Source organism: Typopeltis vanoorti, chromosome 20 (assembly GCF_054136105.1).
Source record: "Typopeltis vanoorti isolate ZY-2024b chromosome 20, IOZ_Tvanoo_1.0, whole genome shotgun sequence".
NCBI lineage: Eukaryota > Metazoa > Arthropoda > Arachnida > Uropygi > Thelyphonidae > Typopeltis > Typopeltis vanoorti.
Genome location: NC_143568.1, coordinates 31249563 through 31277229, shown reverse-complemented (window position 1 = coordinate 31277229; position 27667 = coordinate 31249563). Strand labels below are relative to the sequence as shown.

Sequence of the window (27667 nt, the reverse complement as noted above, 5' to 3'; positions counted from 1 at the left end):
AAATGAGTTGTATTTATAGCATCTCTATGAGATATTGATATCTCTTAATGATTGGAATGGAAACACATGTCAGTTTTGATACTGATAGCTTAAGACTTGTTATCTTGTAAGTATCTGTATTCACATAATCCGTGAGAAACAACCCTTCTGTTTCTTTTTTATAAATGTCTAAAATGAAATATTGGGTCACATTTTTCCAAAATGTTACCAGTTGTGCTGTTTTTGTGTGTTCTCGGCTTCAGTGCGGAAAGCGAATCATGGAGTAGGTATACTTTTCTTATGTCTTTGCATTTCAGTTGAAATTTGTATTATGAAATTCATTCTTTGGGATTCTCCCCCCCCCCTCTCTCTTAGAAACTATTTAGAACAGTTTTTAACTTTCTTCTTTTCCTTTGTTAGTACAACCCCCAACCAGCCTGCCGCTGCGGGGGGGGGAGACGTATTTTTGACTGTAGCAGAGTATGTTCACGTGGCCGGTTTGCTTGCTCTGAGGTATGAAAACCCCGAGTTTCCGGGAAAAACCCTCTACCTCCGTATGAAACCGGCTAACTCACCTTTAGTCGAACTAGACCAGATAAAGGTTTTTTCACGTCACTGACGAGAATCAAACCGAGGTCTTTCCGACCAAAGGGCCTCGTTTATACAGACCGAGCTAGGGAGACTCTAGAACAGTAATTTTTAACCTATTGATTGAATTCATTATCGAATAGGTGTCTCCCATGCGTTGTAAAGCCTATTAAGCCTTCGCCGTATACGATGAGATATGACTTCTGGGACAGAATTTTAGGAACAGTCAAGAATGATGTTTCTCTGAAATGATTTAAATAATAATAATAAAAAAAAAGATTAATTGGTGCACTAAATCAAAAGAGTCATGCTAGTTAGTAACGTAACATTCCAGGTTATATTGTTTCAGACCTTCGTCAAGACAATCAAACCATTTGGTGCTGATGCACGATAGTTTTCATTGAGAAAGTTTTTGTACTAGTCATTCTGTTAGAGAGGAAAATGATATTGAGCAGAAAACTAATTCATATATATATATATATATGATATCTTATTCCCAGTCAGTATAGACGAAGAAAAACCTGGTCGGAAAAACCTGGGTTCGATTCCCATCAGTGATGTGAAGAACCTTATCTGGTCTCTTTCGACTGGTGAGTTAACCAGTCTCATACGGGGTGGAGGGTTTTCTCCCGGTAAGTCGGGTTTTTCCCATCCCTTAAAACAGGCAAATCGGTCCAGTGAACACACACACACACACGCGCGCGCGAGGAAAGATTATTTCCTCTTAAAAGGGTGAAGAACTGGACACGAACTGCGTAGTGACTAAGATAATCAGATTGTAACTTCGATCCTCAGCGATAATTCTAAGGAATACACCTAATCATTGAATTTTGAAATGAATTTGTTACATTTTCATTGTATAGGTACTTATTTCCGAAAGTTTTGAATGGCATGTTACATAATTTAAGCAAATTTATGTATTTATTAATTAATGGCTATTTTTTATAATATAATATACATAATTTTCTTTTCAGAGTCCAAGAGACGAATGGCAATGGAAAATCCTCGTAAGTATTTTATCCTAAAAAAAGAGGCCTTTTCCTTTAAAAATGAAAAAAAAAAATTATATTCACTTCTCTCTCTTATTAATCGGAGCACATGGAAAGTTTATTGCTTTAAAGTACAACTGTGCTCTTGTTGGGAGCGACTTGATATGGCAACAGAAGGGGGGCATACTTCTGGACTTTGCTGATATCTCTAGAAAAATCAATAACTCAGTATATTTTATTATTAACTACTATGATAAGTGAATGCTGCAAAATTAAAAATGCTGTTATGTTTATAACACTGTATAATAACGTGATTTACGCATTAATGAAATATACTCTAATAGCGATCTTACACCAGATAGAAATACTGAGAAATTGGATGGGCAGATTTTTTTTTCTGTTTAAAAAAATATGTTATCTTTTTAACACATTTTAAAAAATATGTTATCTTTTTAACACATCTTTAACACAAGCCTAACTTGTAATTTTTAATATTTTTTCAATTCTAACTGCAATATTTTTCGATAACAACAGAAATCTTTTACGAAAAAAAAGTTGGGAAAACAATTGACGCCTGCAGCATTAGATATTGAATGGTTTAAACTTTAAACTCTATCCAGTGTCCTCAAACTAATATGAGCCTTCAGAGTTTTTTTTTTTTTATACCGGAAAATTTTTTTTCACTATATACATGGTATCTCGAGGAGTTAGAGCATCTAGTAAATAAAGGGGAGACAAATAGGAGTGAGGGAATCGCAAAACCACAAAAATAAATAAATGTTATAAGATAATAACAAAAATAAAGAAATTTAAAAAGAAAAATTGAATAATGCATTAAAGGTCTGAGTGTTATGTTAGGGTTTTGTTTGCCAAAATCATACTTTCCGTAGAGTTTTTAAAATAACCCTCAGTACGGTTCTCAATTACACACACAAGTAAATGGTCTATACCAGTGGGTCTCAAACTGGGTGCCGCAAGTATGCCACAAGGGGGCCCGCGAAAGTTTGAATCGTTTATTTGAAAAAAGCAAAATATTCAATTGCCACAAATAACTAAATCAAAAACAAAAAAAAATTATATATTTTGATTTTAATGGATGAAGCGTATGTAAAAATTATCATTTTTTATATCACTCTTATATTATATCCTGGGATTTCATTAGATCACCGCGTGTCGTAGTAAGTAGATATGTGACGTCACATAAATACTGGGGAAAATGAACTAATGAATGGTTAGTATCCTGCTGTCTGTTTTAGTATTTCTCTGTTCAGTGTGACAAATATTTTGACATCTACAGATAAAATTAAAGCTTTTGAAGATAAAATAAAAATGTGGAAGATAAAATTAAGCACCAACAATGTAGAAATGTTCCTTAAAGTTGCCTCCAGAAAATGTAAGAACACTGATCTGCAATAGCTTATTTACAGTCATTTAACATCGTTAGAAGAAAAAATTGACCATTATTTTCCAGACATTTTAGTCAATTTATACGATTGGATTCGAAATCCATTTGTAGAGTCAACATCAGCAATGAGTGAGTTAAGTCTTATAGAAGCCGAAGAATTAATTGATATAAGTAACGATCGTACGTTGAGATTGAAGCATTCAGAAATGTGTCTGAATTCATTTTGGATAACAACTATGAAGGAGTACCCCATATAGGATTCAAAGCACTTAACATCTTATTGAAATTTTCTACATCTTATTTGTGTGAACTGGGTTTTTCTGCACTTGTAAATATTAAAACAAAGAAGAGAGAAAGACTAAAGGCCCTTGAAAATGAGATGAGAATATGTCTCTCAAAAACAAGGCCTAATATCAAAGAAATATGCAAACAACACCAGACACATATTTCACATTAAGTTCATATTTTATTATCTGAACCTTTATAATAGCTTTTGTTTTGTATGTTTTGGGGTTGTTTGAAAATAAACCAATTTAGTTTAAATAAAATCTGTTTTCTTTTAAACACGCTTTCCTTCATATCTTTAGTATCTGTAATATCAATTTTTTATGGGTTATATATGCGATTCTTTCAGAATCAATTAATCGGCACTTTACTCTCTATAAAACGCAAATAATACTAGGGGTGCCGCGAAATTTATTTATTGATTTTAGTGTGCCGCCAGACAAAAAAAGTTTGAGAACCACTGGTCTATACAATTAAGAAACAAAACTAAGTATTTATTAAATAATACCATACCTTCATTTAGCGCAAAATGTTAGTTCGCTACACTTTTTACTGATGAGAGTACAAATACATATCTATACAGGTTAGGTTACATGCATTTTCGTTTAACTATGATTTTTGCAAATGAGAATAGTAATTTAATAATAATAAATATATACATTTACATTGCGCAAGATAGTCTGAACATCATTTGTGTTTATCTAGGTAAAATTAATCAATGTTTCATCGTCATTTATGGCTCCAATAAATAGTCTTAATCCTCTCTCTCTCTCACGTTGCTTCCACTTTCTTATTTCTGAGCTCTCCATTAAGAGATTTAAAGATTCTTTGTGCCAGGAATGCGAAATGGCGCCGCAGGATACTTTTTTTTTTTGGCTTGAGGTACCTTGATAAGTAGACCATCCTGCCTTAGGGTACGGTGCTAGCCACCGAGGCTAACCCAATGTTAATTTCGATGTAAGAAGATAAGCATGCTGTAAATGCATATCTGCCTGATGTTCAGGAGGATGAAGTTAGCTGCAGGAAGATTAGGAACTGAAGATTTTAAAATATTCTATTGTGTAGTCTGTAATTTGCCACGGATATTTTTGTATGTTCTCTGCTGCCCGGTTATACAAGTGTATATAGAGTCTGATAAACATTTAGGTGATGCTATGCCTTTAATATTATGCAATCTGTACAATGTGTACCTTAGTGTGTTTGTAACTGGTTGGATATGAGTTTCCATTTTAGATTATGATCCACGTGTATGCCCAGATACTAGTGGGTGTGGATCCTCTGGATGGTTTCACAACTGCAATCACTTCTGGAGTCGCCGGAAATGGATATAATATTTAATTGTCGGGATTGCTTCTCTGCCCATTAGTTCAAATAGGATAATTTAGTTTTCTGAATGTTAATTTTGATTTTGTTTTCACTGAACCATGTGTGCAGGCTTAATAAATCAGATTCCATGTTACGCTTTAAAGTTAGCATGTCACGTTTTTGAGAAAAACTATTGACCTATCATCAGGGAAGATGAGTAGGTTCCCTTTCAATTCCAGAGATTGTTTATATAGATCAGAAATAGAATATAATCTAAAACAGGTTCTAGAACTGAGCCTTGAAGAACTCCAGTTTTGATAAACTGGTATTCGCTCAAGATGTGGTTTTTCTGAACTTCTTGCCATATGTTTTTCTAAATAAGTTTGAAACTCATATATTTAAAATTAATAACATCAATAAATTTCATACTCATAATCTGTAATTAAGGTGGATTCCATTTCCTCAACTAAAAGTTTTGAATTTTTTTTGTTTTACAGATTTATTTGGAGGAGATATGGTTGGTGTTAAATGGGATCAGGTAAAGTATTTATGGAGCATATAGTTATCAGTTGTACAATGTTAGTTTGAAAAAGTTCAATTTTAGATATGTACGCTCATTTAAATTATATAATAGATAAATTTCGATAACATGTTTTGTTTGTTTGTATGCTTCAAAGATGACATAATCAGTTTAATTTATCTGATAAATCATAAAATAATAAGAATAAAAATTACATACATGATATCATGTTTGGTTTTACAATTCGAATATATATGCCTTTAAGATCATATTTTGCATTGATTTCTTGTTCAGATAGGGACTGGGGCTATATTTGGTCTCACATTTTGATGGTTTCTTTGGGCAGTCCCGAGTTATGTTTACCTTAAGAATTTTTGGATCTATCATCACCAAATTTTGTACAGATATCCTCATTCAAAGATGAAGACTGTAAACCAAAAAGTGTTGAAGTACTTATGCCACCCTCTTTTTTATGTAGGTTTTAACTCATAAGAATCGTTTAACCAACCATCACTAAATTTTGCATTCTCTCCATTTGTCACGACATGGGATCCGTAGGCTATTCGAGCAGCATTTTGTGTTTTTTCTTTTAAATCATAAGGGTGTCCAGGTTAAAAAAAAAAAAAAGAAAAGAAATCATTCACTGGAAGACAATCTCATTTCCAGTAGTGTAAAAGTTCTGCATAATTAAAAATTGTTCGATAATTTTTAAAAGAAAATGTTTGGCTTTGATGTGTTGTTTGGAAATGACACAAGAAAAATAATTAATTATTCTTTTAAAGTTGTCATACTTGAAAATTGAGCAATTACTAGGTTTAAATAAAAAGAAAGAAAATAAAATAAAAAAATATGTAATTAAAGTAATTCAATTCCATATGTTAGTTTACCTAAAATAAACTGAACTAAAATTCTATGCATGGACTTGATTTAATCCATAAATGTTAATTAGGGCTTAAATCCTTCAATTTGACTTTCCTGTTGCCTTATAATAAATAATGAATGAACCTATTTTATATTTAGGACAGAAACGGCATTGTAAGCGATGCTCGACTGTGGCCAAAGGATGAAATTCCATACGTTATTCACAGCAGCCGAAGTAAGTGAATCCCTTTATAATTCTACATTTAATAACAACTGCGTGAGCTAAAATTTATTCATCCATTTTAAAAACAGAGATCACTCTGTGTGGCACACATCACCCATCCTCCCTCAACACCAAACGACATTTGGACTGCTGTCTTTCACGCCGTTCGTGGACCGTAGATGATTGGAAAATGGTTCCGTGGAGTGGCGAATCACGCTTCCAAATGTTTTATGGTCGTGTCTGGATCTAGAGACTGTAGAGGAAACAGTTTCGGCAGGGCTGCATCATTCCATGGACAGAAAGACTACTGATGTGACACCCAACTACCATCGCACGTTGGAAGTTTGTCAGTTTATCTGAACGCGGCATCTTGACATCGAATACAGTGCAAAACATGCAGCACATCCACCTTTTATTACCAGACTTACGCAGACATTTCCTGAATATTTGCATATGGCAGAATTCTAAATTTGTATGACACGAAGGTGTCCAAATACTTTTAACAATATAGTGTATATATTAATCTATATAAGTAATTCTGAATTTATCTACTTGATTGATTTTTAACAATACATTGTTCTAAATTTGCAGTGAACATCCAAAATATCATACTTCGAGCGATAAAAGATATTGAGGACAACACCTGTTTGAGATTTGTGAAACGTGATCCGAGCAAACATTGGAACTACATTCATATAAAGTATCTTTCGGGGTAAGTTAGAATATTAAAATTCTCTCACATTCAATGTTAAATACTTCAGAATCATTTGGATAGCCCAGTTGCTATTGTGAATTCCTTTACCATGCTTCTCTCTCTCTCTCTCTCTCTCTCTCTCTCAACTTTCTTCTTGTAATTAATCGAAGTACATTTTTCGGAGGTAATATATTTTTGAGCCGAATATATTTTTCAGTATTAGGCCTTTTTTTATTTTTAATTTTTTAATTATTATTATTTTTACATTATTTTCTTCTCCTCCTAGTAATAGTCCCTAACAGTGCGTTTTCAGCGCTTCATTTTTGTTTTTATAAGAATTGAATAAAATAATAACAAAAACATATTTATATTACAATTAAAATAATGAAAAACATTAAAACATCTGGTTATTTGAAACAACAACCAGATGTTTAATGTAATCAATAAGTTGCTATTGTTTGAAATTACGATCGAAGCAACTAACGCTCGAAGGCGGTGTATTGTCTATAAATGCGGATGAAAACCGGAGTTTCATGGAAGAAAACCTTCCCCCTTATATGAGATTGGCTAACTCATCTTTAAATGAAAAGCCTTTAGGGTTGTTCCCGTCCTAAATGGACAGGACCCAGATCTTTCTAACCAAAAGGCACTGTAAAAAGAACAACGTCAACTCTACATAAGAACTTAAAAAACATTAAAGATTTGTTTTTGAATAAAAGAAAAATAAAATCTGCAATTAATAAAAAAACAAAGTCGTCCTTCGAATTAAAATTTTGGAGAGGCTATTCTCCCCACGAAAATTGATTTTTATCTGACCTTCCTTTCAACTAACCAACTGTTCGTTAGTTGAATTTTTTTTCTGTTATACTTCGGCAGTGTATGCTGACACTACGATATAGTCATATTTATTTCCGGCTTAATACAGAGATTGACTTGTTATGAATGACAATCGAAGTAACTAAGGCTAAGTTTTTGTTTGTTTGTTTTTTATGTGATGCTTTCTTTGTCAATCCATTTCTGTATGCCAGTTTTTTACCAACCTGTCTAAAATCTTCAGTCACTCCGGAGATTTTGATAGGTCAATAGTTAGTACACCAGTCGTTGCACCACCGTATGCCATGGAATTATCATGCATTCTTTCCATCCCTATGATTCCATAGGAATGGAAAGAAACGGCCTCACCTACTCCCGTATAGGGAGTAGGCACGGCCGTTTTAGCCCTATCTAACTTTCGGAGACTGGGTGGGCAGTTCAGTTTCCACTGATACCCAATCAGAAATAGCTGGCCCAACGCTACCACTAATTAAGCGACACGCAGTGAAGAGACGTTTCAACAATTGCCGCCATCTCGTGATCCTTAATCATAACACAATATATTTAATGTCTGAAATAGTGTGGGTTCTACAGTCAATTTTCTTGTGTTTTCGGGATAAAAAAATCCGCTTGCCATCCAGAGATCGACTAACTCGGGAACCGGTCGAAAAAAGGCTTATAAAAATTTTCCCTAGTCTCCGACTAGATTTGAAATCAGGTCTTCCTTTGTGCGTCCAAGCGTCGCCATGTGTAAACTCTACATCCACTGAGCTACACAGGCTTTATACAAACATGTCAACGATCTATCAGTTCAATTGAACATTCCTTTAGCATACGTACTGACATCCCATTTGTCCCTATTGCTAAATTTTTATCTAGATTATGCATCAGATCTAGAAACTCCTTCTCGTGCACTTGAGCTTCTTCTCCCAGTGTAGAGGTAATATTGAGCTGTACGTTACTGTACATAAGGCTGATAGCTTTTAACAAAATGGGCACTCATTAGTTCGACAATCTCTTTTGCTTTAATCCTTTCTCCAAGTGTAAGCAAACAAAGCTTGCGGATGAAGTATCTTTAGGGCTGAGGCAACTCGTGGTAAAGGTGGACCAAGCTCTCATCACTACTTGTCTTAGTATCTCCCATAATGCAAAACACATCTCCTTGCAGACATGTATAATGCTATGCATTAAGGGAAGGGCCACCCCTGACCGGTTTCGACCTTTAATTAGGTCTCGTCAGTGGCAGAAAGACCCAGAGGTGGTGATACTAAGGTGTAAGCAATGGAGAAGTCATATTTACCCTTACGAGTTGCCAAAAGGTGTCTCACCTAATTATTAAATTACCCTGAATTTAGAGAAAGATCTTGGAAGTTTTTTTTTCCCACTTGGTTAGACTATAATAAATTTAGTTTAATCCTTTATCCAAGTGTAAGCAAACAAAGTTTGCACCTGAAGTATCTTCAGGACTGAGGCAATTCGTGGTAAAGGCAGACCAAGCTCTCATCACTCCTTGTCTTAGTATATACCATAATGCAAAGCACACCTCCTTGCAGTCATGTATAATTCTATGCATTAAGGGCGCAAACTCTGTTTGCTTATACTTGGATAAAGGATTAAACTAAATTTATTATAGAACTTGATTTAGCACCAATATAAATAATAAGGAAGATAGCAGACATCCTTGTCGCACTCCAGATACAGTTTGAAAAGGTTGTGACAGATATCCAATGCAGCACCTGGCATTGAAATTTGTTATATCCTTCCTGTATGAGGTTTATTATCTTCTGTGTCACTCCTTCGTTTTGAAGTGCATTCCACACACAATCTCTGGCATTGAAGGCTTTTTTCATAATACACAAACAGCAAATATAAAGAAGAGTTAAATCCACTCGACTGTTCGATTATTATTCTTAAGGTGTTGTGGTCTATAAATGATCTATTTAGCCTAAAACCAGCCTGCTCTCTTCTCATGCCCTTATCTATACTATTAAAGATTCTCGTAAGAATAATTCTGTAGAAACTTTTCCTAGTGACACATAGCAGGTTTATGCACTTCCAATTATTCCAATTTACTTTCCTAAATCTGCTTTCTTTGGTAATTTTACTATTATTCCTGTACTCCAGTGGGAATATCTCTTTTTCCTAGCATCTTCGATTAGTGGACAGAGCATATCTGTGGTTGTTATCGTGTCAGATTTTAGAGCCTCTTCCAGGATGCCATCATGTCCTGTCACTATTTCCATTTTTCATTTCTTTAGTAGCTCTTTTTTATCTCCAATTTAGATGGTAGGCTGGTATCAAGTTTTAATTCATCTACTCCTTTTTTATTTATGTATTCTATCACTGCTATTGTTTGAGATTTGAGTAAAATGTTGTCTCCACCTTTCCAATTGCTCTTCTGTTGACACTAGAATTTTTCCATTGAGAGCCTTCACTGGGACATTCTTTTGCATGTCCTGCATGACTTCTCCAGAAAGCCTTTTTTATAATACTGCAGCTTGCTGTGCCCTCGATGATAAACGAGATGAAAAGATAAACGGCAATGGTTCTTCAAACCTTTGCCGTTTATCTTTTCCAGCACTTCTCTTAACCTTTTTATTTAGAATCTTATATTTGTCTTTAAGTTCATTTTTTTCCTTTTGGGGAGTATTTATTGCACATAATATCAGCTTTATTTTTTTCCTTTCATCCACTAGTCTCCAAGTTTTCATCGATAACCATTCTTCTTTCTTTCTTTTAGCATATTCTGAAGCATGTTCTGCAGTATAATTAAGGACTTTTTTTACCTTTTTCTATTTAGCCTCATCATCATTCCTGAAGCCAAACTGGGTATCACTGATGGTGTCTTCACATTTTCTGTATATTCTTTTTTGAATTATTTTCAGGAACATTTTGAGAATATGACTCATTAGGCTGATCATTCTCTAGTCATTACAAGTTTTCACATTTGCTTTATTAGGTAGCATGATGAAGGTCGACTGTAACCAGTCTTGTGGGAATATGCCTGTATCGCAGACCTTATTAAATAGCTTTACTAATATAGCAATGTTGTCACCTTCTAATAACTTTACTATTTCTGCTGGTATTCTATCAGGGCTTAAGGCTTTACCATTTTTAGCTGAGTTCAGCGCACATTCTACCTCTGATCTTGGAATGCATGGACCGTCCATCTGTTCATAAGTATTTTCTGGGTTCTGTCTGTTATCAGAAAAGAGTTCTTCTACATATTTCACCCATTCTTGTATTTTGTCATCTTTTTCTGATATTATTTCTCCCTCTTTGTTTCGAAGGACACATAGTTGTTTTTTCTTAAATATACCTGTGGTCTCTTTCAGCTTTCTGTGTAGATTAAAACTGTCATGCTTTTCTTCTAGAATTTCAATTTCTTTACATTTTTCATTCATCCAGATTTATTTTGATTCTTTGATCTCGCCTTTAATAATTTTTGAACCTCTTTATATTTTGTTGGACTTTGAGTCTTTCAGTCTAGTTTTTAACACTGTCACCAGTAGATTATGATCAGAAGCAATATCCGCACTAGGATAAGTTTTTGTGCTCTTTATGGAACTTCGAAATCGTTGATTAATTAGCAAGTAATCAATTTGGTTTCTGACTATATTTGTATTATTATCTTGTGGTGATCGCCAAGAATATAGCCTTCGGGATGATAGCTTAAACCATGTATTTGTGACTATTAGCTCCTCTTCTTGGTAGCATTGAATAAAACGGTCTTCTCTCTTGATCCCAGTCCATGTTCGCCAACTATATCTCCACTTCTACCTTTCCCAACTTTAGCATTGAAATCACCCATGACGATGTTAATATATCATGTTTTTTTTTGTGTGTGTGTGTTTTTCACCAGTTCTTTTAATTGGTCATAAAATTCTTCGATCTGGGTATCACTCTTGTTAGCAGTAGGGGCATAGACCTGTATAAGATTAATATCTAGTGGTTGACCTTTTAGTTTTAATAACATCATCCTATCTGAGTAGAGGATGAAGCTCAATAGTGACTTATTGGCATCTTTGTTTAATATTATTCCAACTCCATTTTGATGGGTGTTTTCACTACTTCCAGAGTGGTACATTTTCATGTCATTAACTTGAGTTTTGCCTGATCTTGGCCACCTAACTTCACTCATTCCTAAAATCTAAATTTCAAGTCTTTTCATGTCCTGAATAGCATTTCTTAGCTTACCTGCTTCGGACAGGGTTCTGACATTCCAAGTTCCTAGTTTTAGTGAACGCACCATTTTGAGCCCGGAGATTCTTCACACACTTGTCCCATTTAAGGGACGCCGGGAACTCGGGACCATCTGTGTAGATTTGCTCGCCATGGTGGTTAGTCTGGAGAGAATAGAGCAGTAGTTTCTCCATTTGCTTTCTGCTCCGCAGTATTACAGACGTACACAATGAACTGTATTGTCATCTGCAATGTTCTAATCACAAGCTTTACCGTCATCATGAGACTTCAACCTTGTGCCAGTACTGACAAAGCTGCTTCCCTTTGTCAGAGGATTGAATCCTTTAATTTAAACTAGTGATTTAAATGTTTGACTATGACCCGCAAATAACATGCGACACATTTAATAAATTAATCAAATAAAAAATCCCTCTAGAAAATTTTTTGACGAAAACGAGAAACAGTCATCAGTACAAAGACAAAAATACTAAAGGAACCTGCAGACTGAAAAAGAAGACATCACTTTGTTAACGCTTTTCATGAAACTAGAAACAAAAACATTTGTTAACATAGCCCAGATTTCTTGCAGTATTTTTAAAGAATGGGAACGAATACTTCGCTATCGTTCCTTATCTTAAAGAAATATTTGATGCGCTGTACTCTGCTTTTATTATTCTTCCACATTAGTATACTTCGCGATATAGTAGTTAAATAGAAAGCAATAATATTTCGGTATGATAATCTTGATAGTTCCATACCATTAAACAGCATTTCCATTAAGTTAAGCTTTGTCAGGTGAATATGTTCTTGATCCTTCTTCACGTGTATCGTAAATTGTCTAACGATTTAATAACTTAACTTTGCTAGTTCATAAAAAAAAGACAAAGCTCTGAATAAATGTAAGTATTTGCGATACTTTCATGTCTTATCATTTCTCATTTTTAATATTAAATAATCTCACGATTAGTAACGTATTGTCAATGCATTTAATATCTAAAATATGGTGACATATGAATAATAGTACTCACTCTTTAAAACTTTTTTTTTTTTTCAGTTGCAATTCTCCGGTTGGAATGAGTGGTGGTGAACAAGTAATTTCTTTGGGTGATGGCTGTGAATACAAAGGCACCGCAATTCATGAAATTCTTCACTCTTTGGGCTTCTATCATGAGCAGAACCGTTCAGATAGGGATGATTATCTTGATATTTTCTGGAATAACATCGAAGAAGGTGAATAATAGATTTTATGCGTTTATTATAGTTATTTTATAATATTCGTCTTTTCCTGTTTCTCATTTCGCGTTAAGTGAACAACATTTTCTACTAATATACCCACAATATTCACTGGAGAGTCAATACTAGTGCGCATGCAATTTTTGTATTGGAATTCTTATTATTTTATATTCAACCTTTCCCTTCTCTAATATTCAAACAGGAGTGAAGTAAAGTTCTCAGTGCTTGTAGCTTGGATTTATTGCAATTTTTTTAAAACAACAGTTTTCCCCTTCTGCTACTACATTAGAAGTTCGCCTTCATGCGTTATTGTAGACGAATTTAGTTTAACGTGGATTCTCTGTTGCGAAGTATATTATTAGTTACTGATGATTCCTTCTTGCTCAACAATAAGATTTCGTCTCTGAATTAGTCAAAAATTTTATTTGTAATATCTTCTTAGTACATGGAATCTTTAAAAAGCGTCTTTTCAAGGTTAGTAATCTATTTTGAAATCCGGAAGAAAAAATCCTACATGCCAGTACCAAAGTCAGCCGATTTTTGGCACGGTGAAGTTTTCCCCTTACGCGGAAAGTGGGGTTTATAATTCCACAAATCACTGTTTAGATATAACATATAATTTAGATTTAGGGCTACGAGATGACAGCATTGTATGTCCAAGAAAGTCTTGATTCATTGATAATCTCGAGCTCAGCTGTCATTGAAGATTAAAGTATAAAAACTGGTTGCTCATTTGCCTTCAAAAAGTTAGGGCGAAACTAGCACCATCTGCTTTCTTTGGGAATATATGGTATTAGAGTTATTATTTTTTTTTAATTATTACAAAGGTTACAAACTATTTTGTTAAGGTTACTATTTTATGTAGCAAATACTGTTTGATACCAGATGGCGAAGAATGTTTGCACATGTTGTAATGCGCGTCACCATCCTTGCATCATGAAAATACGACAGTCTTTCTCAGACGAATGTTAAAGTCGTTTGTTACTGACATGTATAGAAGATGAAGGGCGTTGTAATAGAGCCTTTCATCATACCTTCTACCTCTTATATAATTTGCGACTGTGCTATTCACATAGAGAATTTATCAGATTATTTTCAAGATAAAACCTTCTTTAAATAGACCTGTATACATTTCACTAATTTTTGTTCCTTTTTTTCTTCTTTTATTCTTGGTTTTAATAATTTTTTTAGTTTTCGAAATTTTCTTTTTCAGCTTCCAATTGATTAATCAAATGGTCTATAATTTTTTTTATTTGATTCACCATTTTCCTTATTTAAGCATTATTGTCGACACCATTCTTTTACCCCTTGTTCTCGGCCCAATCAAGTTGGGCCCCAAATATTTTGTCGTCCTCGTCTTCCAAAAATACGCAACCAAGTATGCCTTTAGAATCACTCTTCAGTATTAATTAAATGTATTAGTCTTTCAACTTAGTCCCCGGTCGGAGATAGCTCCATTACCTACTAAGCTCTACTACTTTTGAATTATCTGACTTAGTTAATTAATAGCATCTGTCCTCTACTTGAGCTACTGGACAGAACTACTACTACTACTGTCTTCTACCGATCCTACACATACCGGCTACTGAATTAGAAATTTTTATTTAATACCGTGTCGGACCTCCTTTAGCTCGAATTACAGCACATATGCGGTTTGACATAAATTCCACAAGGTGTTGGATTGAATCTATGCCTGCAACATACTGGCCGTTCACCACACTGTCCTTTAACTGGTCAGGTTTGACGTAAGAGGACTTTCCGGTTTGCATATACTTTCACAAGGTGATGGATTGCATCTAGAGCAGGGATTCTCAACCTATGGTACGCGTACCACTGGTGGTACGTGAGCCGCTGCCTTACTGGCACATCTAATATCTTGAATTAAATATAGTGGTACGCCACTGGAAAAGGTTGAGAACCCTTGGTCTAGAGCATACCAGTTGTTCACCTGATTCAACAGTCCTTTAACTGGCTCAGATTTAAAGGAAGAGAACTTCGCTCCCAGATTTGTTTTTCTAGCATGTCATATACATTCTCAATGGGGGTCAGATCCAGGTTTTGTGGTAGCGAGTGAAAGTCGCTGTCATTCTCGCTGAAGCACTGCTGAACGATTCTGGCGCGATGAATAGTAGCATTGTCGTCCATGAAACAACCATCACCTGCTGGATAAAAGTTAACATTACAGGATGGACTCGATTGGGAACAATGTTCTGATATTCCTTGGAGGACATCCCACCTTCCAACAATATCAGGAGACCCGCTCTGTACCAAACAAAACATACCTCACACCATGAAATCACCTCCAGAACCTTGAGTTATGTTAACAAGGCAAGCTGGGTTCGTTACTTCATGAGGATCTAGACAAACTCTCTGCCTACTGTCGGTACAAAACAAGGTGTACCGTGACTCGTCTGACCAAGGCAACGGCAATCTCGTTCCTGAATACTCTTAGGACCACCGCTACGCCTTTTAGACAAGCAACGTGTTATTTTCCCATTGATTATACACCCGGCATATCTCACCTTTTGAGAAACCAGTCAGCTCTGTTTTCAAAATCGTGACTCCAGCCAGACAGACACCCACAATTAGCCGTTTATCGAATTCCGAAAGATCCTTTGTTTTTTTCCATTGTGATCAACACTATTAATGATTACTGCCTAGCAGCATTCTTAAATAGTTGACTAGAACGCTTGGTGACGTACATGACCAAGTATTTCGCATATTGCAAGAAACAAGCGTGATTTTTTTTATTTGTTCCACAATATTCGTCTCTTTACATCAATAGTTGCATGTTAAATTATTTAAATTTCATGATAAAACTAAAAACGCAACAAACCTCGGCACTGATGGACTATACAGCGTTTACAAGTATACAGCGTTCAGTGGATGGAAGTCATATATAGCTTGGAAAAAATCTACCAAATACAGTACTTATAGTAAAGGTGTTTTGTTTCTTTAAACTCTCCAAAGGAGAAGGACAGTTTTAATGTTGACAAAACATTTGACAAAACTCCAACTTCCATACTGATTATTAATTTTTAAATATTGTATTTTCTGAATATTGGATGTTTGACTTGCTCTTTGCTAATTGTAATAATTTGCCAAACCATGTTTACTGAAGTGTTACATAAAAAAAAAACAGTGTACTAATCATATTAGACCAATAAAATGTTCATAAAGAAATATATGCATTAGAACTTCATTCGGATTTTGTTTCATGTTAATATAGTGTTGTCTCTCCTACAGACAAAAAGTTCGCCTTTGATAGGCTTCTTAACTATGAAAACAATCTCCTTGGAGAACCATTTGACTACTATTCCATTATGATTTACGATGAGTATTCATTCTCTAAAGATGGAGTTTCCAAAACAATGGTACCAAAACAGGCTGGAGTGAAACTTCCCCCAATAGGACAGAACGACGATATGACACCAAGTGATATAAGACGAATCAATAAGTTGTACAAGTGTCCTGGTAAGTGAGTCTCCTGTATATTTAATTAAATTATTAAAATTAAAGCTATCCTAACTGCTTGTGGATCTTTTGAGAATGAGAGAGCAAAGTGTCTTTAACTATGTGTAATCCATGTTGTGTTTGTCAATAAAATTCAGATATTAGCAAAATAGTCCGACTGCACGCTGTGCTATAAACACATTTTATTTCAGTGACACAAAATTATGTTCCTGAAATAAGGAATTTTTTTAGATATTATTTCATTATTATTATTTATATTTCTCTAAAATTTATAACTCTACAACAGGGGACATTTTATATTACACCACACGATCCACCTGACTCCATAGTACATCATCAAATGCATATTGTTTATTAATTGTATGTATGTGTGTCTAGGTCGGTTTGTCTGTGCAAGAAAAACAACCCAAGTTTTAATGTTGTCGAAATTCGAGAGATATACCTAAAATCATTTGTGAAATTAATATGTCCATTTTGTGTAATGCTTATGAAATGAATATGGAGGTTTTGTTTGATAACTTTTCCGATAATTTTCCCATTCAGATGTACTAACAGCAATGGATGATCTATTCAATTTCTCCTAAACGTCGATAATTTAATTTACATGTTATAGCAGATTTGATTCACGTTTTCCCAGTAAAGGCGGTGGGTAGAACCTTAGCTATTTCAAGACAGATACCATCTTGAAGTTTCCAATGATCTACTATGAGTCTGCAACCGTAACATAAAAAATGTGTATTCAAGTTATTATTTTACAAAATATACATTTTGTCTTTTTAGTCGTTGATGGTTGAAATAACGAAGTTTTCAATTTCAGGATATGTAAAACCTCCACCACCTCCTGTTACTACGTATACTTGTACTTTCGAAACTGATGAGTGCGAATTTAAAAATATTGAAGATAGGAACAACGATCATTGGACAAGAACTCACCAAACAGTAGGTGGAAGAACTGGTAAGTTCTGTTTGAATAAGAAAGATGAACTTCCTCATAAATGCGTAGAAATGTGAAAATCTGAGATATTTACTTTTCAGGTGCATGAAACGAAAATTAAACCAGAAAAAAAAATTATTTCTTTGACGCATAAAAAACTTTTATAAAGTTTTCTCTACAGACCTGTTTGCAGACTGTTTGATTTAGAATTGTCCCTCCCCCCCCTCATGTATCAGTGGTGTGGGAAGGTTGGTTGGCCGAGAAGTTCAACCATTCTCGATAACATTACTATAAGGATTGTCATTTAAGACAGACGGTCGTAAACCAAGGATATATTAAAGTTAAAAATCAAAGACAATCCTGTCTCGTATTTCGTAAGAAAATATTTATTATTTAATTCATGACTGCTTGCATTACAATAAGGTGGGGGAGCAGATGAATAAAAAAACTTTCTGAGCCTCACTGTCGGTATGACCAATCATATCGTCAATCATCACAACCTTTGAGTCCTACTGTACAAAGGAAACATTTGCATTTGTTACATTATAAATGTCCCTGGTTCATGATCACATGGCCTCACAAGTTAAAACTAATATAGTTCAAAGACAACTCCGATCTCTGGGGATCGGATGTCCTTTATAGGTCTGACTCTACTTTCTGCGACTTGTAGCTTTTTAGTCGATAAAAATGACCTTGCTGTCCAATATTTCACAAGTGACAAGGTGGTAAAATTATTCGGCAATGACCTCACGAACACTTGGTAATTTTGTAATAGAGCGGCGATAAAAAAATTTCGTGAAACAGTTCGAAAAAGGCTAAATAAAAAAACCTCTCAATAAGTTTGAAGTATGATATTCAACAATAATATTGTTGAATATCATTGAATTTCCCCCACAATAATGAGGGGGGGGAGTTTCACTTTTGATTTATCCTTTTATTTCCAATAATAATTAACATTTTAAAAGTTTCTTCGTATACTTCACAGTATATGAGAAGCTTTTTCAGTCTTCATAATATTCGTGTTATTGCATTGTGCTTGGCAATGTATATTTATCTTAGGATAATTACTGTGTTAAGTAGAACATTCGTTTACTCAACAGTTATTGCAGTTTAAGATTACAAACACTTAAAAACAATTTTCACATACCTGGAAAATACTGAATTCTAACTTGCGAACCAGCAGAAATGGCACTACACAGTGAGTACTTCGTCTATATACGCTAAACTGCCACCAGTTGCAAGTTCTTTTCAAAAAATAAATAACGTCTGTTATATGTACAGAACGACTGCGTATGTAAACAGGAAATTCACAGATGATTTGCTGCTAACAAACTCAACTCATAACCATAAGCTTTAATGAATATTATTACCCATGATTTCCATCTAATAGAAAAGTTTACATCTACTGCCTCAGACATATTTCTGGTGAGTCTTCGCTGCTCCAACTGCAAAGCACAGTGACGGAAGTTACTATGGAATATCTTTTTCATGATATTCTATTGCATTATATTGTATAGATAGGTGTTATCTTTGATGCATTCACCAGAATGGCATATATGTTCAATAATAGCTTGACCCTCACGATGAATTCGACGGCGAAGGGCTTTTACATCTCTTAACAATCATCCAGGTAGATGTAGAGCTGTCTAGTGCTTATTCTCTAAATACAAGAAAAATTCTCAATCTGTTTCCATAGTAACGTAGGAGATACCAATTGATATAAGCTTCTTGAACAACTCTGCGTTAATAATATACAGTAATACATTTTTTTTTTTTTTTTTATTTTTTATTTATTTATTTTTTTTACAGGATTCTTCATGTCTCTGCACAGCCGAACCTCTCCTAACAACAAGGGATGGCTCTGGAGCCGCACATTTAGAATTCAAAAGCCGAGAAGGATGTGCGTGTCTCTTGATATATACACAACTGGTCCATGGTATGTTTCTGCCCTTGTTTACGATCCGAATGGTTATGAAGTCATACAGGCTCAGCACACAGGAGGAACCTGGAAGACTTTTCAACAAGCGTTCGATGCTGGATTCGACGAAATTACGGTAAGACTTTTTAATGAGCCGGCATCCCGCTTATGCAGTTCTTACCAAACATCTTTATTGTTCCCAGATGCGTACATATGCAATACATGGTTTTGTTACATTCATTTGATCTGAACTAATATTTAACTAGAAACGACACAGTGGCGAATGGAATAAAAATTAACTTTCTGAAGTTGCTGGCGAAGTCCCATGGTGATGCTCAATACTGTTTAAGGTCTGTTATAGGTAGACTTTCAAAGTTTGATTCTGGTCACAAACCAGAGAAACTTTTATTTTACGTCTTTTTTCAGTTTTTTCAGCCATTTTCCGTGTTGTCAATCGCTAGCGTAGATAAGTGAGGCTTTCTCTATTGGAAACACAGAATTTTAAATCTGCAACTCAATAAAATCCATCATGTTCACATGACTTCACACAGTAATATTAATTAGGATAAGAAACATGAGATGAAGGCAGTTGTTCTGCTTTATCTTTGTTGCTTTCGCCACTGCATTTCCCTCTAACGATCGCACTAATTTTCCAGCTGTGATGAATGTGAAGATCAGCTCGCAATTGATTTCCAAAATATTAGCGCTAGAGGGTGCTGTATACTTTCTTTTTAAGTTATAATTTTGTAGATAATCGTTTCTGATTTGACACAAAGAAAATTCACTCATTCTTAGTATATTCCCTGCATCTAATTGAATTCAGTTATGTAGTGTATTGACGGTCCAACATCTTGAAGTGTGAGATTTGATTTAATTAAATTTGCGAATTTACTGAGGAATTGTATATACATAAACCTAAGGAAAACACTCAATTACACTAGTTATTATAATAATAAAAATAATAATAATAAATCGTAATGCCTAATTTGGGATGCAGTTCGCTTCCCCAAAGGTTTATGCAATTCGTATGCCATTTTGTGACTGGAAAAGGGGGGATTCGAAAAACTGAAGAACAGCATACAATAATGCATGCATGGGCTATTTGGAAACAGCTAATGGTATTGCCTGACAATCCATCTCCTTGGCATTAGAATGAAATTAAGAATAGCAAAAACCGTATCATTTACTAGGAGAAAGAAAATGCGCTAATCTATTAAAGTAGTACACATTTCTAAACAAACATAAATGGCAAGATTCTTTTAAATTTTTCAAAGAATAAAATGATTATTTTTTTTTTATTTCAGTTTGGTATTTCTGGCTTCGCAGCTGGTCCAGGATCAGGTGAAGCAGTCATTGACAACTTCATTGTAAAGCCTAATTCTTGTTAAAAGGAAGACGTAATATTTGTAATCAGTTTTATTTCCTGTTAAAATACTGTTTGTAAAACTTTTTGAATTGCATCAACTAATTCATAAAGAAATGTTATGCATCATAGATAATAATAAAACAATAATGAAACTATAACAATTGTATTAACTGCAAAATTTTGCAATAAAATTTGAAATATCAGATATTGTATTGTGACAAAGAGAAAATAAATTATAAACCAGTCATTTTAATGATTTTCAGTTATAACGATTTAAACAGCTTTATGTTGTGGTTATGATCCATCGAGTCGTTTTTGATCCTGGCGACTCCACGAACATACACTCTCCATTCCGATCTGTCCCTGACCATGTCGTTCAGAACCTCCAAGTGCACTCCAGTTGCTTCTTTAACTCCATCCACCCATTTAATTCTTGGTCTTCCTCTTCTCCTGCTTCCATCAACTTTAGCAAGCATCATCATCTTCTCCAGACTGTCATTTGCTCGCATAATATGTCCGAAGTATGACAATTTTTGCTTGATGATCATAGCTTCAAGGGAGCAATCTGGCTTTATTCTGTCTATCACTGATTTATTGGTTTGCTTTGCAATCCATGGTTTCATCTTTCTCAGGGTCCAACTTTCACATCCATACAGCACCACAGGGAATACCATTGCTTTCACGATTCTGATTTTTGTTGTGAGGCTAATATTTTTATCCTTAAAGATCTTGCTTAAATTTGTCATTGCTGTTTTTCCGAGTAATAATCTTTTTCTAACTTGTTCGGTACAATAACCATCTTTATCAAATCGGGATCCTAGGAACACAAAATTGTTAACTACTTCAAAATCATTAAGTTCGCATGTTGCATAACTTTTTTCTTTTTGAGGTTAAGTTTAAGACCATATTTAGCACTTTCTTCTTTAACTTTCATAGTAAGTTCCTTCAAATCTTCTTTGGATTCTGCTAGCAAGGTAATATCATCTGCATACCTCAAATTATTAATATTTGTTCCACCAATTTTAATTCCAACTGGAGACTCCTCCAGCCTTGCCATTCTTAAAATGTATTCGCTATACAAGTAAAACAGGTACAAAGATAAAATACATCCTTGTCGCACCCCTTTACGTATTGTGAAATACTCAGTTTCTCCAAGATCCGTTCGGAGTAGCTTCTTGTTCATAATAAAGATTCCTCAGAAGGATAATGAAATGTTCTGGGACTCCCATTGTTCGTAACACATTCCACAGTGTCACATGATCTACAGAGTCAAAAGCCTTGCTATAGTCAAGGAAATAAAAGTAGACATTCTTTTGATATTCCTGTGCTCTTTCTATTATCCATCTCACATTGGCGATTTGATCTCTCGTTCCTCTGCCTTTTCGAAATCCTGCCTGTTCATCTGGCATTTCTCTTTTCATGAATGGTTCCAGTCTTTTCTGAATGATCTTAAGTAAGACTTTACTTGCATGAGAAATCAGTGCTATAGTTCTGTAATTTTCGCACTCTCTTGCATCATCGCCTTTCTTCAATAAAGGTATATAAACTGATTTTTTCCATTCCCTAGGCCATGTAGTTGATCGAAATTCGCTGACATAGAGCTGTTAAAAATTTCACTGCCTCTTCTCCCAGGGCTTTGAGCAGCTCAATGGGTATTCCATCTCCTCCTGGTGCTTTCTTTCTGGAGAGCCGTTGCAGTGCCCATCTCACTTCACTCTCCAGTGGTACTGGCTCCTGTGTATAATCCTGCTCTTCAAATTTCTCAGTAATTTTGGAGTCCATTCTGTAAAGGGCTTCTGTATACTCTTTCCACCTTTCTTTGATGTCTGAAGCTTCTGTAAGATATCCTTTGTGTTTACTTTTCAATACTGTCATCTTGGCACTAAACTTCCCTGTTAGTTCTCTGATCTTTTTGAAAAGATCTCTTGTTTTTCCTTTCTTGTTTTGGTCTTCTATTTGTTGGCATTCCTGGTTAAAGTATTTTTCCTTGTCTCCTCTGGCTTGTCGTTGAAACTCTGCATTCAAATGCCGTACTTCCTGCAAATTTCCTGTGCCCTTCATTTTCCTCCTTTCCTGAGCAGTTTTGATGGCATCTTCTGACAGCCATTTGGACTTCTTCTCACAAACTGTTGGAATATTCTTCTTTACTTCTGTTTTAATTGTATCTTTAATCTCTTCCCATAGTTCATCTGGTTCTCTCTCACACAAATTGAGTGTGTTGAATCTGTTCTGTATGCTAATATTGTATTCAGCTGGTATGTATCCAAGATCATATTTGATAGAGATTTGTGTTGTTTTCAGTTTCCGTAGTTTCACAAGTATCGTAGCAACTAATAACTGATGGTCTCTTCCACAGTCTGCACTTGGAAAAGTCTTGACAGACTGAATTGCACTTCTCCATCTTCTTTGTAAGTATATAGTCAATTTGATTTCTATGTTGTCCATCAGGTGATATCCATATGTACAATCTTCTATTGTGCTGTTTAAACCTGGTGTTAGCAACAAATAAAGAATTCTCTGAACAAAACTCAATTAGTCTCTTCCTTGCAGTGTTACTAATACCTAAACCAAAACGACCTGTTATTCCTTGTTCCTCAGTCTGTCCCACTTTTGCATTCCAATCTCCAATAAGTAGCCATAAATCTCGCTTTGGTGCTGCATGCTATCATCTTGTAACTTGCCATAAAATTCTTCAATGTCTTCTTCTGATGCCTCTATAGTAGGTGCATAAACCTGAACGATGGTCATATTTATTGGATGTCCACTCACTCTGAGATAAATGATTCTGTCACTCACTGGATAATAACGCAATACATACCTAGCCATCTTTTTCCTGAGTAAGAAAGATACTCCATTTTTTTCGACTTGTCTCATGTCCTGAGTAATACACCATTAATTCCCTGACTGAAAATGGCCCATTCCTGTCCATCTAAGTTCACTTATTCCAAATATATCCAGCTTCTTGCGCTCCATTTCCATCTTTATTATCTCCAGCTTACCCTTGGTTCATGCTCCGAACATTCCACGTTCCAATCCTGTGGTTTTTTGTGAAACAGTTTTATACACCCCAGCAAAAATATTGTAGCTCCAGAATATAAATGTAGCTTGCATTCTTTAACTAACTTTAACTAAAAGAGCTCATATTACAAAGTAATGCAACACGGTTTTAAGAGTTCTTGAAATTTAGCCATATTATTATTATTATTTTAGGGGCACCTCCAATGCGTCCAAAGACTCATCGCGGATGATGCAAACAATCCACACAATCTATTATATGACACCTCTACTTGATCCCATTAACAGACAAAGTACTTACAAATGATTCAGGTAACCTATTCCATTCATGCACCACTCTCCAAGCGAAAAATGTAGTCCTCACGCCACTACTAACCACACATTTACTTAAATTTCAGGGATAACCTCTTGTTCTTCCCACTCTAGCCAAGTACTGAAACATTTCCTCTGAATTAATCCTGTAAAGCATTTCAAACAACTTAAATGCTTCTATCATATCTCCGCTTTTCACGCCTATCAACCAACTTCTGCAGTCCATACACACCCTCAATTTATCCTCATTCTATAGATCACTCACCATTTTGGCTGCTCACCTCTGAATCTTCTTCACCTTTCCCTCATCCCCAAAAAACCAATAAGACCAAATCTGAGCACAGTAAACCAGATGTAGACGTATCAAGGCCTTATAAAAAGGAATAACAACTTCCTTATCTTTATTTGTTAGTATGTTCTTTAGTAGCCAAGTAATCTTATGAACTACCCCAGCAATATGTCCTCTAAACTTCAACTATCTATCTACCACCACCTCTAAATCATTAACTTCGTCTATTTCCAGGAGTTCAGTTCCACCAATGTAATACACATCTTGTAATCTGTTTATCACAAAATGCATAACTTTACATTTCTACTCATTAAACTGCACCCATTATTTTTTGCTCATACTGATAGTCTATTTAAATTATCCTGCATGCTCTCCACATCGCATTAATTCACTACTATTCTACCTAATTTTGCATCATCAACACACAACTGAATATTTCTTTTCAGGTTATTTCCTATATCCTTTATGTACAAATTAAACAGTAGTGGTCTTAGCACTGAACCTGAAGTCACATCACTAGTCACCGGCTTTCGCCTGGATTTTGCTGCTCAGTATACTACATTTTGATATCTGTCCAGCAGTCACCCTCTTATCCACACAACAAGTGTCATATTCGTCCCTATTTTTTCTAATTTGCTAACAAATTTGTATTTTGTCAAATGCCTTTGAAAATCCAGCACATGATTCTGCCTGGATTTTCAAAGGGATTTGACAGAATACCACATCTCCTTTATTTATTTATTTCCTTTATTAAATTTCGTTTATCCAACTCAGCTGTCACTCTATTATAAAAAAATATTAAATTACCAAGGCATGACTGATCCTTCATAAACCCATGTTGTCCTTCACAGAGTATCATATTCTTATCTACCCATTCTTGAATTCTCCTTTTGATGAACCATTCTAGTACTTTTACACCATGTCTGAGATAATCACTGGTCTATAATTTGCTACTCTAGTCTTAGAACCTCCTTTATGCAACGGAATTATTTTAAATAATTCCATACACAAATATTTTTAAAACTATCTTTTTAATTGCGAAATATTTGAAAATAACAGGTGTAATTAACTCTATATTTAAACCTAACCTAGTTCAAAAACAAACCAGACTAAACGTATACAATACATTAGCCCTACTAGTCCTATTGTAAGGAAGTGAAATCTAGACAATAAAACAAAAAGACAAACAAAGATTATTAGCAGCTGAAATTTATGAGAAAAAAGTTTATGAGAAAAACTGCGAAGTATACGCAAATCGATCACAAAAGAAATGAAGAAATTATGAAAGAATTAAACTAGGAACCGGTAATAGAAAAAATTAAAAAATATAAACAGAAATGGATGGAACACGTTGAAAGAATGAAAACAGAACGATTACCAAAACAAGCCTTAAATTACAAGCCATTAGGAAAAAGAAAACCAGGACGTCCTCTTAAGAAATTCAACGATGACTCCTAAGGCTGAAACAGGCCACTCTAAGCCTAAATCCTTGACAAGCATGATGATGACCAAATATTTTTCTTCTATTTATTCAATTTACGCCGAGGGCCGCATTAAATATTAAATGGGTTACATGTTGTGCATCCCTGGCATAAAGGTTTCTAATTCAGTGGCCGGTATATTTAGAAACTGCAGATTCCCTTTAGATCAACAACACTTTTATTTTCTGAATCGATTATCCTTTTCTTGGGAGAACAGATTCCGCATTTGTTGATCATTCTCACACTCACTCGCCTCATGAGTGTTTTCATATACATTCACTGTAATTGCTTAAGTGTTCCTGAATTTGCGCTTCAGCATGCTTGGTGAACAAAGCTCTCTCTCTATATGAGCTACTAGTTTTGGTTTTAAATAAAATTATCCTTCTTTGCACATATTGTGCAATGTGTTGCATGGAAAGCAAATTTTACTGTTACTAAGATAATTATTACTATTGCTTAATACCTCCAAAGGAGTCCAAGGACCAAAGCAGGGCATTCTACTCTACTACACATAACTTGCCATCTCTATTACTTAAACCACCAACTACCACCGCCGCCATTATTTGTACACAGCGGCATCTATCGCTTGACACCAATAGTATTTGAGATATTTTAGAGGAAAATATTAACAAAAAACGTTTATAAATACTGGTTTATAAATTTTAAAACTGTCCATGATTTTCAATGTTAAAACGTCGACAATGTCAAGAGAAAAAGATTTAGAGAAAAAAAAACACTAAACCTGAGACGATTATTTAAATATAAGTGTGTATGTGTGTGTGTGTGTGTGTGTGACTTCGACATATTTCAGAGACATGCAAACATTCTGAATTATTATTTTTTTATTAATTATCATAAACAGCAGACAACAAATATCCTTCTTGGTTGTCACAAGGCTTAAACGTTAGACTGAATTTATCGATAGCAACAATCCCACTACTGTAATCCTTTGTATTGGCATGAAACAGAATCTAGAAATAATAATAATAAAAAAAATATTTATTGATTTCATAATAATAAAAATTGGATTTTTTTATTTAGTATTGTTATTTTTAATAAGATTATCATAAGTCAATTATGCATTCAATAAAACTAAATTATCCCACAGCGATATTTTATTTTCGTATTACTGAAAGTAGATGATTTTTCTTCAACACATGAAAACATAACATCATGCGTAATACGTAAAAATATACCCAATGCTCAATTAAAACCAGATGGATTTTAGTAAATTATTCCTATTAATATTTCAAAAATATATATCCGACAGTTGAATTTCAACTGGTCCTAATAAATTTCAGCTGAATGTTACGAATTACCAGTAATAATATATACTTATGAGCCAAAGGATTATGATCACCAAGCCTGTTTCTGGCCAACCAGACTACATGGATGGCCGGAAACAGGTCAGTGGTGGCTGTAGTTTGGTATAGGGATTGTTCTCAAGAACCACACTGGGTTCTCTCATTCCCATTAATTCACCTTCTTGATCGATTATTCTTACTTGGGGATTGTTTTGGATCAGGTATTGATCCTACATGGCGACAATATGACTCAGTTGATCTGCACTGTGACACGCGACAAAACAAGTCGCGTGTCACAAGACTCACATTGTGCAGATATAGTACGAAGGGAAGTCGAAGCCAAGAAGGATGCAAGCAGTAATCTCGGCTAGATGAGGCCAGCACGCTACTAGGTAGGTGGTCATAATACTTTGGTTCATGAGTTTATACTTCACTGGTCGCTGGCTACGTGTCATGAAATTTATTAGGACCAGTTGCTGGGATACTCCTGCATTAGT

The 27667-nt window shown here is 34.8% G+C and overlaps 1 protein-coding gene across 1 annotated transcript; it reads left to right on the top strand.

Annotated features, from left to right (window-relative positions):
* Nucleotides 1–197: 197 nt before the first annotated feature.
* Nucleotides 198–21016, top strand: LOC150095342 (astacin-like metalloprotease toxin 1). The gene is made up of 10 exons (XM_090410371.1): nucleotides 198–262; nucleotides 1542–1574; nucleotides 5049–5089; nucleotides 6092–6167; nucleotides 6747–6867; nucleotides 12899–13074; nucleotides 16324–16551; nucleotides 17369–17506; nucleotides 19295–19539; nucleotides 20708–21016. Exons 1-10 carry the CDS (start codon nucleotides 202–204, stop codon nucleotides 20789–20791), a joined length of 1203 nt encoding a protein of 400 aa, XP_090266497.1. The 5' UTR covers nucleotides 198–201; the 3' UTR covers nucleotides 20792–21016.
* The last annotated feature ends 6651 nt before the right edge of the window (nucleotides 21017–27667 follow it).

Bases quoted from the DNA above. Each gene is read 5' to 3' on its own strand.
- LOC150095342 (XM_090410371.1), top strand. From the start codon at position 202: ATGTTACCAGTTGTGCTGTTTTTGTGTGTTCTCGGCTTCAGTGCGGAA. The intron at 6,168-6,746 runs GTAAGTGAATCC...CTAAATTTGCAG, and splicing joins CGTTATTCACAGCAGCCGAA to TGAACATCCAAAATATCATA. The intron at 19,540-20,707 runs GTAAGACTTTTT...TTTTTATTTCAG, and splicing joins CTGGATTCGACGAAATTACG to TTTGGTATTTCTGGCTTCGC.